Raw genomic sequence first — 11957 nt, 5'->3', positions numbered from 1 at the left:
GGGGGGGAGGAATGGAAGGAAAGAGAAACGAGAAGAGAGGAAGACGGGGAACGCACGTCCTCGCTTTACACGATTTGATCCGAAAGCGAAGCCGAAAACGTACAAGAACGAGAAAGAGACGTGACGGAAAGAAGAGAGAGAGAGAGAGAGAGAGAGAGAGAATGAGAAAGAGATGGAATATTATTCAAGCGCTCCCTTCTTGTGAGATGACATCCCCCCGCGACCTTAGAACCGAGGCTGACCTTGACCGTGTCAACCCCCACCAGCGCGACTCACGCGTCCCGGCTGCTGCTTCACAGCTCTCCGCGCAACGTTTCGCAATCCTCGCTGCCTCCTCTTTTTCTCTCTCTCTCTCTCTCTGCTCTCTCTCTCCTCAACCCAGCAACGCAGTCGCGTCATATTACGTTAGTGCCGTGTTGCTCGGCGCTGCTGCTGCTGCTGCTGCGGGCATCCTCGCTGCATCGACCGGTCGTAAGCGAGCACCCGGTTCCATCCCTCACAAAGGAGAGAGGGAGTGAGAGAGGAAGAGAGGAGAAACGTCCCGCTCTCCTGTGTTCCACCCATCCCCCTCGCTCTCGACATTCTCGTTTTGCGACGCTCGTCGCTCGTCAGCCAGCGGATGGGCACTACCCAATTATCGACTTGAAATTCACAATCGCACACGGAGAACGCTCGTTGGTCGATATATGCCGTGTATATGGTAATAACGTGTTCTATCGAGTGCGAGATGAAAGATGACGCGGAGAAAGAGAGAGAGAGAGAGACAGAGACAAGGATGGTGACGCGTGTGGAAGAAAGAACCATCCTATAGGCCATTCAAATGAACCTGTCGCTGACAATCTGGGTTATCTAAATCGGAGATAGCCAAACACCGATTTTATATTGTAGTTCTGTCTATAATGATACATGTGGAACACGAGGAGAGAATTTGGAATTGTAGCTATATATACGGATATATAACTTCTGCATAAAGACATAACTGCTATATAGATTACGGACAATCAGAGAATTTGCGCGAACAAGTATTTGGTTAAGTATTTGGATTATCTAAATTGAAAGTGACAATATATACACTGTCCATTCCCTGCAACTGTTAAAACTAATACCTTCTTCGGATATTCTTATAATTTTTATACTATAACGCGTCGCGATTAATGGCAACAAATACGAATAATTAATAAAAGAGGCGTAATCAAGGGGGAAAAAATTAAAAAAAATTATACTTGTCAAATTATTCAAAGATTAAAATTTATCCGTCTTAAAAACAATTAAGGTTATAATGAGTCTAATCGCAGCCAAACTGAACCAGACACCTTTCTCTTCAATGAAGCGCTCTGCCGAGCATCGTCCTGAGTTCGTTAGAAAAAAAGAGAAGAGTTGTTTAATGCAACAATAATCTTTGTGCGGCAGAGTAAATAGGACACGGCACACACAGCGAAGATCCAATATATTCCGGCAGAGAATTCGGTCATGGTCGCCTCCTCCGATCTACGTCGCTCTGCAAATTCCACTCTCTCGTGGTCCACGAGCGAGCGGCAAAAATGTAGAGCGGAAAGGCCACGCTGATTATCAGGGCCGTGAGGTCCTTCGAGACGAATACGCAGAGAGAGAGAGAGAGAGAGAGATATCGATATACGTAACACAAACACGAATTTAAAAACATGAAAAATGTCTTCCGGGAGAAAGAAAGAAAGAAAGCGGAAAGGGGCGCAGGTTTTAAATTTAACATAAAAAGTCATAATATCGTTTTTTAATTGAAATCAAAATTTTCAAAGCGAGAATTATTATTAATTGAAATTTCAACCATTTATCGTTTACGAATTCCATCGCTTTTAACCATCAACCGCGCTACTGTCCACGTTCGAATAACCCGCCGACTGACACGCCGGTACAACACTACTGAATCGTGCCGATCAACGACGGCGGGATCGGCGACGTCGGGCATATCGGCATCACGCGCGAGACTGTCTCGCTCTTTTATCGGTCGACATTGCAGCCGCCGGTCGTGACAGCGAGTAAAGTGGATAAGATACGTTTGCGGGAGAGATTTCACGAGAGAGATCGAAAGCGCTCAGCTGTTAACGCGCACCATGTGCTCGTGCCGGCGCTATCGGCAAGGTCGAGCAGCTCCGGCGCGGAGAGACGCTACCGTTCTGGCAGTGAAAATGGCGCGCGCATCACCGCCGCGGCAAGTCGGAAGCGCGAACGCGTCGAAACTGTAAGCTCCGCGACATGGACTTTACCTCTGTCGAATTTCTTGCCCTCCGGATCGATGTCCTTCACGTTGAAAATATCCTCGAACAGCACGCCCGCCATGTTGCGGATTACTACACATACGGACCGCACCGCGCGCGCTCTGACGGAGCTTGACGTAGACAAAACGCTGCCAGGTGCGTACAAATAGATGTAAATAGAAAAAAAACCAAATTTGTTTTCATAAAATACGTTTTTTTTTAAACATAAGCCTCGTTTTTCTCAAAATTTTGTTTTTCTTCAGCTTCCTATTTAATATCTATATATTTTGCTTAATATAAGTTAATTTTTTAAGATTTTTTATTTTATAGATAGTAGATTTAAATTATCATCATTTTAATCTTTACGATTAAAATGATGATAATAAACGATTCTCCTTTTGTAAAAGTTAAATGTAGATCACATTAAAATTAATTATATAATTATATAAATACTATTTACAATTAATTAGTCGTGCTATCGGGATTAGAAAAAAACTAAATTTGTATTTTTTCAATGAAATAAAACACGTTTATTTTCTAATGTTTTTTTCTATTAGAAAAAAAAACGTTTATTTTACATCTCTACGTACAAATGGTGCTCTGGAACCAGGGTGGTGCCGTAGATTTCAAGATTACGTCTACACGGATTATTTTTACGATTAAATTTACGTGAAATCTACGTGATGTTTAACATGGTCTTTTTGCCACGTAAACAATCTAGACTTGTAAACTATGTAGACTATTGTAAATTGTATCACTAATATATACAATATAAAAGAATTAAATTATAAAGCAGTCTCTACCTACAGTAGAAATGTCGAAAATGTATCTAGGAACAGGCTAAAAATACCACATCTTTAAAATATTCTTGATGTTTACAATATTTTGAATATTAATTTAATTACGAGATTAAAATTAAGAATGTAACCAGAACATTTTTCTTACTCAAATGGTAGTTTTTCTTACATAAACGTTAAATTATATGTATTTATTAAATGAATAAATATATAGTCTACTGACTGTCTACATAGATGACACATATATGATTGTACTCTACGTTTACGTGTAGACAACGTAAAACGTAAACTATTGTATAAAGTGTCATCTATGTAGACAGTCAGTAACTATATATTTATTCATTTAATAAATACATATAATTTAACGTTTATGTAAAAAAAAAAACTACCATTTGAGTAAGAAAAATTCTCTGGTTACATTCTTAATTTTAATCTCGTAGTTAAATTAATGTTCAAAATACATAAAGAATATCCTAAAGATGTCGTGATATCCTGTTCCTAGAAAGATGTCGTGTTAGCCTGTTCCTAGATATATTTTGGACATTTCTACTGTGGGTAGAGACTGCTTTACAATTTAATTCTTTTATATTGTATATATTAGTGATGACAATTTACAATAGTCTACACTCTACATAGTTTACAAGTCTAAATTGTCTACGTAGCAAAAAAAAACCATGTAAACATCACGTAGATTTCACGTAAATAATCCGTGTAATCTTGAAATCTACGGAACAACTTTGAATTTATGTCGACTCTAAAATTGACAAGAATTCAACATGATTATAACGAGACATAAAATCAATTACAAAAGTTAACTTTTGGTCTCGGTATTTTTGTTAAAATTTTATAAATGTAAGTCGATTCTGGTATTATATTGAAAGCAATTCGATGAATAAATTACAATCTTTAAATACATTTTAAGATAATATAATATGTTAATATAATATGATAAAGTATATAATATAGTAAATAATATAAGTAAATAATATAAATAAATAATATAAGTTTCATAACAATTTTCCTTCCTACAATTTTGCTTTTAAAAATTTCATTCTTTAAAATTTATGGAATTTAAAATTACAATCTATATTTGGTTTGTCGTTATAATACGTCTGCGACGTTTCTATGAATCATAAACGCGCGCGTCTCTCTCGTGCATAAATACGTTTTTAAAATAATATAATATGTTAATATATGATAAAGTATATAATTCAATATAGTAAATAATATAAGTTTTATAAAAATTTTCCTTCCTACAATTTTGCTCTCAAAAATTTCATTCTTCAAAATTTATGGAATTTAAAATTGCAATCTATATTTGGTTTGTCGTTATAATACGTCTGCGACGTTTCTATGAATCATACACGCGCGCGTCTCTCTCGTGCATTACTCACCTTCATCAAAGACTTCTTGCGACGGGTAAATAGCGCTAATGACATAAACTGTTTCAAAAATAGAAACTTCAATTTAAAAAATCGACAGCACCTTCCTTCATAAAATACGGTAATAAAATAATAAATATAGACTTGCAATTTCTATCAATACCATTTTCTTCCAATTGCAGAATGAAACAAAAAATCATCTCTCATTTAGAAAATCAGAAATTTTCTTTTATAAATGAGGTGTTAATTTCTTCCGATTTTATATCCCAAGTATTGTTAACGAATCGCAAGAGCACTCTCGTTTCAAAGATCAGATATTCGAAAATCCGTGAAAAGAAAAGCTTTTGTGACGTGCAATTCGTGATGTCGATGTTTCGGAAGCAGGAAGGGAAAGACTGTCACGAATATAGCTTGCGAATTTGTCGGAAGCCATCCGTTTACACGAGGAAACGGTTCCAAAGTTGAAGATCGATGCAATCCAGGAATTAACGAGACGTTTACTGGATTATCTGGACGGCCTTGGTGCTCGTAAGCGAGCACCAACAGGGAGAGCCACTAAGCGGACCATCAGTTTTTACGCAGCATCGATGATCGCTGCGAGGATTACACTTTTACGAGCGTCTGGAAGAGAATCGTATCGCGTAACGCCTCGATATAATGACACATATTGGCGCGGTGCATTACGTAAAATTAGGAATTTCATAATCTTGCGCAATGCGGAATAAAAGAAATTACGTTTATCGTTAACTTTCGAATACTTCCAATGTTCAATAATGAACAAAAAAAAACTCGCAATTACTCGAAACTTTTTAAAAAAATTTTGCAATTTTGAAAAAAAAATTAATATATAATGAAAAATTATCAAGGGTTTACATCGAGTTGTTCACGAAGGATATTGTGACATCTCAGCCATCTTAAAATTTCGAAGATGTTTTATATATATTAAAAAGAAATTAACATCTATGAGAAATAGGAAATTAACATCTATGAGAAATATCTTGTATCTCAATTTACATCTTTATATATATATATATATGACATTATTTTAAGATATCTTTAAGATCTTATTTAGGACCGCTTATAAACCTGTGTAATTTCTGTTATTAAACAGTCTAGATAGTAATGTATACATATCGCATCCTTACTTCAAAAATTGCACAATAAAAAAAAATCAAGTTTCTTAATATAGTTAACTGGCAAAGTAATATTTACGTAACTCATTCATTTAATAGTAATTTGCTTAACTCATTCATTTCATAGTAATGATTTGTGTAAATCACGTTTTTCAGTTGTACCACTTTTGAATAAGGATACGATTTGTAAACAGAAAAAGAAACTAAAAATTGTGTCTAATAAATCGCGTAAAAATAAAATTTGACAAGCTCGAAAATCGATAAGGCATTTAAATAGATACAAAAATTTATATATTATATAATAAAATATTACATACTTCGTTTACTTTATTTGTCATAAAAATTTATATGAAAGTAAAAAATTTATATATTTACAAATCGTATGTTATTTAGTCTTCGCTTTCACTCCCATCCTCCATGTTAATTCCTTCTGTTACTTCAGAGGGCATTTCTAATTTTTGTTTAAATTGCTGAACATATTTGAGCAATCGTTTATCATAATTCATCACCTGTCAAATTAAATTGCCATATTAATACATATGTATATCAATGCAGAATGCATGTAGCTTACAAATAATTGTATAATTGTAATAACTAAATCACAAAATAAACTATACGAAAGTGACTTGATATAGAAATATGAAAAATATAACTGGCATACCATTTTCGTAACATTCTTGATGGCCTTTTGCAGATTTTGTTTCGATAGATCGTCCTCGATTTGAATACATAAGTTTGTTAAAGATCTAATAAGAACTTCTTGATCTATTTTGCTCTCTGGATTCAAGATCTCAGCCAATATAGCAAATGCAAGATTGTTGTGCGTGTAAAACATTTGTCCGCTGGTCTTCTGACAACCTCGTCTAGTTAAACTCAGTATAAACCTAGATATGTGATACGCATTAATCTCTCGTAAAGGACTAATGTCTGGCGCGTTGCAAAGAACTTGCAATGTTGGAAAGTATGCGCCTTCGAGCATTTCTTGCGCGTCGAGCACGCGCGCTACGAAACAGTCGAAGAAAGCGCTCAAGCATTGACGAAGATAAATGTCATCGGCGTTGACTGGATTGTAGCACATAATTATCAGGCGCGACACTAGATTACTGCTATTGATTCGTCGATTGAGCAACAACTTGCAGAGTCCTTCCGCTGCAGTAGTGCGCAAATCTTGATTCTGTAAATTTTCCCATATAATTACCGCATTTTGACATTTTATTCAATTTTACCCAAATTCAAGGATATTGTTACTTTACCGCGTTGGTCAGCAATCCAGTTAAGATTTTAATGAAATTGCAAGGTCCCTCCTCTATCTCAGTTCGTTTACTTAGGGACAAATTGCTGTCATCGTGTGTATAAAGCGAGCGAGTCTTCTCAGATCTGTTCTCTTCCGGAGATTGCAATATATCAAAATATTCCAAACCGTACATAAGCAAGAGATCGAATATTCCCTTCAAAGAAACAACCCATATCTCCTGATTTTCTTGCTCAAGAGAAAACTGGTAAAAGAATATCATCATGTGTTTCTTAGCCAATTCTTTGTCCAAGATGCAGTAAACACCCAACGTCTTTAGTGCCAATACATGTACACTATCGTGAGGATGCTGAAATGATAAGTTAGATTAAATCATAATAAGTGACGATAAAATAAATAGATGTAAAATAGGATGCAAATTTTTTTTTTAATATACACATACACATGCTGAAAAATATATATGCACACTTACGTCAAGACTGTTTAAAACAAAACACATCAAACTTCGGAGCGTAGGTGTTAACACGCGCATAGATTGCATCGCAACATATAGAATATCAAGACATTTCACCATAGTTGCGGTATCATTTTTCTCTTCCCGCATATTATCCTCAGTTATTACAGGTTCGGGTGTTTTAGACAAACGACTTATCTCCTCCTTCAAGCCATTGATCTGTTCTTTAAGGCTGTCAGCTTGTAGAAAATTTTGTTCCTTGACTGCTTGATACAATTCCTCTTCGAGCTCCATTACTTCAACTTTTAATCTAGCTTTCTAAAAGTCACATTGACACAGGAAAATAAAAGAATTTCGAGATACACTTTGAACAATAGAGTCGATTTTACAGTACTCACTTGCATGTTGTTCTTGTGCTGTTGCTCTGCAGTAATTTGCTGAGTGACTACATTTTCTTTCAACGGCAGCCTAGTCTCGCTAATAACATTAGCAACAGCATTCAGCATATTGCTGGCCTCTGGTATCACTTTTGCCAAATGACTCACCAGACACTCAATTATTTTAGGGGAACAATGATCGCTCATTAAAGTGTCTATTATCACTTCGTTCAGATTCTTCCTGCCTACTTCGTCTGAGAGATCATACGTAGTAGATATTTCAAAAAGTTGCAACAGAATAAACTTGTGACTCTCGTTTTCCCACGTCTCGTATGGCTGAGATGATATGAGAGCAATGAAATCGCGTATATATTTACAAAACTCTGATAATTCTGGAATCGTTAATTCTAACTCTTCCGTATAGGAAAGACGATAGAGATGTTGTATTACACATTTCCAGTATAAAACATTTTCATTCGTTAAGCTCGTTAATGGAATCAATCTTGTATTTTTATCTATCGGCACTTGCTCCAGTAAAACCTTTAAATTAGCATTTCTGTAAAGCAACATTTAATAAAAGATATAAATGACATGTACACACGCAAACACACATATATTAACTTTATCAGTTGTTTATTTTTCTTACGAAACGAGACACTTACTTGAATAATACCTGTAAAGCTAAAGTTGCCGTCTCTGTTCCTATCCCTGCGTCTAGTGCATGAATAAGATTCATATACTCTCCCTTGAAATATCTTAGCCATGCTGGCAATAAAACATTGTTTACGCATGTCCTGACACTCTCGGATCTGTCTTTGAGACCGTCCTTCAATAAACATTCCCTTTGCTCAATAGTCAAGGAACGCATGGTGATCTTACTGATAAATTCGTACGCCGTCTTACGCACAGAGTCATCAATGTCTCGTGTTCTTATAAATGCAGCCTGTAGAGTTTTCTGATTTTTGCCCATAGTAGCTAGCACGGCCTTACGGACCTCGGCATTTGGATCTTTAGACACATGGAAGAGATACATTTTTATCACAGGGCATTGCTCGTCCGACGGATCCTGCAATCTGTATAAGGCAAAGACAGCCTGCGCTCTGACTTTAGGCGACCTGTCCAACAATCGATCCATCATACTGACTGTAATTTGGTCACACAGATTGTCGTCGATGAAAGCGTTATCGCCCATGGAGTTCAGGAGCATGTTTAGAAAGTGGCATATGCGAAATCTCACTCCTTTATCCTTAGCATTGTGACTCGATAAAAGAAACTCGAATAACCTGCTAAGAAATGGCGAGATTGGCTCTGTGGTTTCGCTCTCCAGGGATGGATAGAAACTCATGCAAAATTTAGCGCAAAACTCTAATGTGTTTATGACATATGGGTGCTGTTGCGATGTTGAAAGAGGCACCTTCAGACACCAGACAAAATTTTCCCAGAATGTATCTAAATTAGTCTGAAAAAAAAAAAAAAAAAAAAAAAAATTAATATATACATATCACAAAGTACCATTTGTTTCAAGCAAGGCAAATATGTTACGTACAAAGCGGATATTAGTTTAAATTACTATAATCAGCCCAATAAATTCTGAATCGTATTAAATATTATTGTAAGAAAGATGCAAAATCAAAATTGTTTCGAAAGAAGCATTTCGTGAAACTCACCCTCTCATATAACTTTGTGAGCTTCTTTATGTACTGCGGATGATCGGTTTTGTTGAACTGCACTTTGTGAAATATGGTTTTCATGTTATCTCTTATCGCAGGAGCCATAATTGTATTTTAACGTAGTAAAATCCTGCAACCCTATAACCGCTATAACCTGAACGCAGGACAGGCGATACGTTAACTTTTCAAATAAGCGTCAATACGATTACAGTGCCATCTACTGATTAGGCAGTCAGGCTCTACGATTACAGTGCCATCTATTGATTAGACCATCAGGCTCATTGACGTTCAGGTTTTAATAATCGAATGATAAAAACAATCGATGAAATTTATCTATATTGGATCTCACTTTGAATTTGTTACCTAACAATTTCAGTCGTTAAAATATAATTATTATAATTCATGACATTATTTCGTCTCAAATATTTCCTCGTTAATATCTAATGAAATATACATCATATATGTGTCTACGTTTTGAAATTGTGATACAATTTATAAATCATATACACATATATACATATATATATTTCTTTGACAAATTTACAGTAAAAAAAAATTTATACGAAATGTAGGATTGTAAATTAATTAATATTTTACGGAAACAAATCAAGAACTGAGATTTAAACATCACAATATAATCTATATATTATATCTTTACAAATTTACAAGTCACAGACTTTCAGAGTCGCAGAATTTCTCGAGAATATTTCTGCCTGCAAATTTAAACGATTTATTTTAGTATCATTATTTTTATTTATTTAAATATCTTCAACAATAATAATAATAATAATAACTACACAATAACAAAAAGGAACGATATATAAATCGCAAAAATCATCGCGGTATAATTCCTATAATTCCTATAATAGTTGCAAAAATAGTGCGGCATTCTTAATTATTTGACGGTTGTCAATAAAAAAGGAAAGATAAGAAAAATATAGGCCGCTTTATTAATTATGTATTTTTTATTTAACATCAAAAGTAATGACACTTGGGTTGTATTTGTATCAGTTTGCAATGTAATCCATGTGTATATATTGTGTGCGAAGTGTGTGGCGTGTATGTGTGAGTGTGTGTGCGTGCGTGTGTGTGTGTGTGCGTGTGTGCGCGCACGCGTGTATTGCATGTAAAAACAAAATGTATTATATCGAATAATAATTGCAAAAAAGGATCGTCAGTCAGAAAATATATATAAGTAACTGCTGAAACGATGTAATAAAGTGTCATTTCCAAGCACATAATAACCGGTGTTTTTCTACACGCGATGTATAAAGTGTGTGGACGTGTGTGGCATATATACGCGACGTTTTAAACGCAAGGGAAAAAAAAAGAAACAGAAAAGAAGAGTGCGGCAGGCCCATGACCAAAAAAGCGTTCCCTCTCCCTAATAAAGAAACGAGACCGCCTTTTCAGTCGCGAGGTCACCGCCTTTCGCGCGCGCTATCTATTTATTCGTTTTCAATTATTTAAAATATGTACAGTATTAATAAAACGTTATCCGCCTTCTTCTCTTCCTTTTTCTTTTTTTCTTTTTTTTAAGATTTTTCTTAATCGTTCAATGATTCCGACGCGGTATGCGGCGGGCTGTGCAGGCGCGCGGCATCAAAAAATCCACCAGCAGGGATTTTCTTAACGAATGCTGAAAATTCCCGAGTCTTTTTTTTTTCTCAGATCGTGGGGGGGGAAAAATGAAAGAACCCCGTTTCTCGTGGATCGGAGTGTGCATATACGTGTGTGTATACATGTATCTCAATTGCGGAGGAAAGAATCACGACGTTCCTGATGTATTTCGTCTTCGGAGACACCGCGAAGAGCTGCGCACGAGGCATTATGTATCGCTTGTTTTTATTTATTTATTTTTTGTTTTTTTTTTCCTCGAAAATACGCGGAAAAGAACAGACGACTGCGATAAAATCGCATCTAACGAGGATACCTCCTCTAAATCGCGCGTACGCAAATATATACGAAAGCATAAACGTTGTCCTGCACTCCACGGATAATAAGCTTGAAGCGCTTAATACACGCGCGTGAATATATATAAGCATGTAAGTATAAGCACGACGTCGTCCCGCTCAGTCCACCGCAAAAAGGATCGTGTGGTCTTAGACCGATACTTGCTCCCCCGTCTGACGTACGTGTGTCTGCTTTCGACCCGTTTTTTCTTTCCTCTTCTTCCTTCTCCTTTTCCCTCCTCCACCCCTCTAACGCCGGATCTTTTTTTTTTTACTTGTCCTCAATTTCTTTTTTTTTTATTCGCTTATACGTACTTTGTTTTTTTTTTCTTCAACAACACGATCTAGACTAAACCATATATAATAATTACATCTAATAATATCTTATTGTAACATGTATTATTATTATTATTATTATTATTAATCATTATTATTTATTTATTATTACTATTAATATTATTAATAATAATTAAATTATATTAGCCTAAAAGTAAAGAGGCTGCGCACGACGGCAAAGCTTTTTTTTCGGTTCCTACGGCCCCCCGGGGCACGGAACACCCTGTCGATAGCGCTGCGGATTCTCTCCGTAGCCTTTAAAGTTATCCATCGCACATGTCTCTTTCTTCCCCTTCTCGCATACAGACACATATAGGTACGTACTCTCCTCTCTTTCATTCCTCTCATTTTCTCACCTCTCTCCTCTCCC

The 11957-nt window shown here is 35.9% G+C and overlaps 2 protein-coding genes across 3 annotated transcripts in view; both read right to left on the bottom strand.

The window, feature by feature from the left end:
- LOC105462067 (DNA-directed RNA polymerases I, II, and III subunit RPABC3) overlaps positions 1 to 2360 on the bottom strand; it is a 56121-nt gene extending 53761 nt beyond the window's left edge. Inside the window, exon 1 of one of the 2 annotated variants that reach the window (XM_011708595.1) lies at positions 2244 to 2360. In XM_011708595.1, the coding sequence (XP_011706897.1) occupies positions 2244 to 2316 (73 nt within the window). In that variant the 5' untranslated portion in view covers positions 2317 to 2360. The remainder of the gene's footprint in view (positions 1 to 2243) is intronic. The other variant, XM_011708606.1, reaches the window with a different exon arrangement.
- Positions 2361 to 5853: 3493 nt separating this feature from the next.
- On the bottom strand, positions 5854 to 9648 carry LOC105462058 (condensin complex subunit 3). The gene is made up of 7 exons (XM_011708587.1): positions 9297 to 9648; positions 8292 to 9088; positions 7651 to 8185; positions 7271 to 7570; positions 6800 to 7147; positions 6208 to 6720; positions 5854 to 6055 (listed from the first exon to the last, which is right to left on the bottom strand). Exons 1-7 carry the CDS (start codon positions 9402 to 9404, stop codon positions 5936 to 5938), a joined length of 2721 nt encoding a protein of 906 aa, XP_011706889.1. The 5' UTR covers positions 9405 to 9648; the 3' UTR covers positions 5854 to 5935.
- Between the last annotated feature and the right edge of the window lie 2309 nt (positions 9649 to 11957).

This window comes from Wasmannia auropunctata, unplaced genomic scaffold (genome assembly GCF_000956235.1).
Source record: "Wasmannia auropunctata unplaced genomic scaffold, wasmannia.A_1.0 LD336099.1, whole genome shotgun sequence".
Classification (NCBI taxonomy): Eukaryota; Metazoa; Arthropoda; class Insecta; order Hymenoptera; family Formicidae; genus Wasmannia; species Wasmannia auropunctata.
This window is presented reverse-complemented; position numbering and strand designations above follow the sequence as displayed.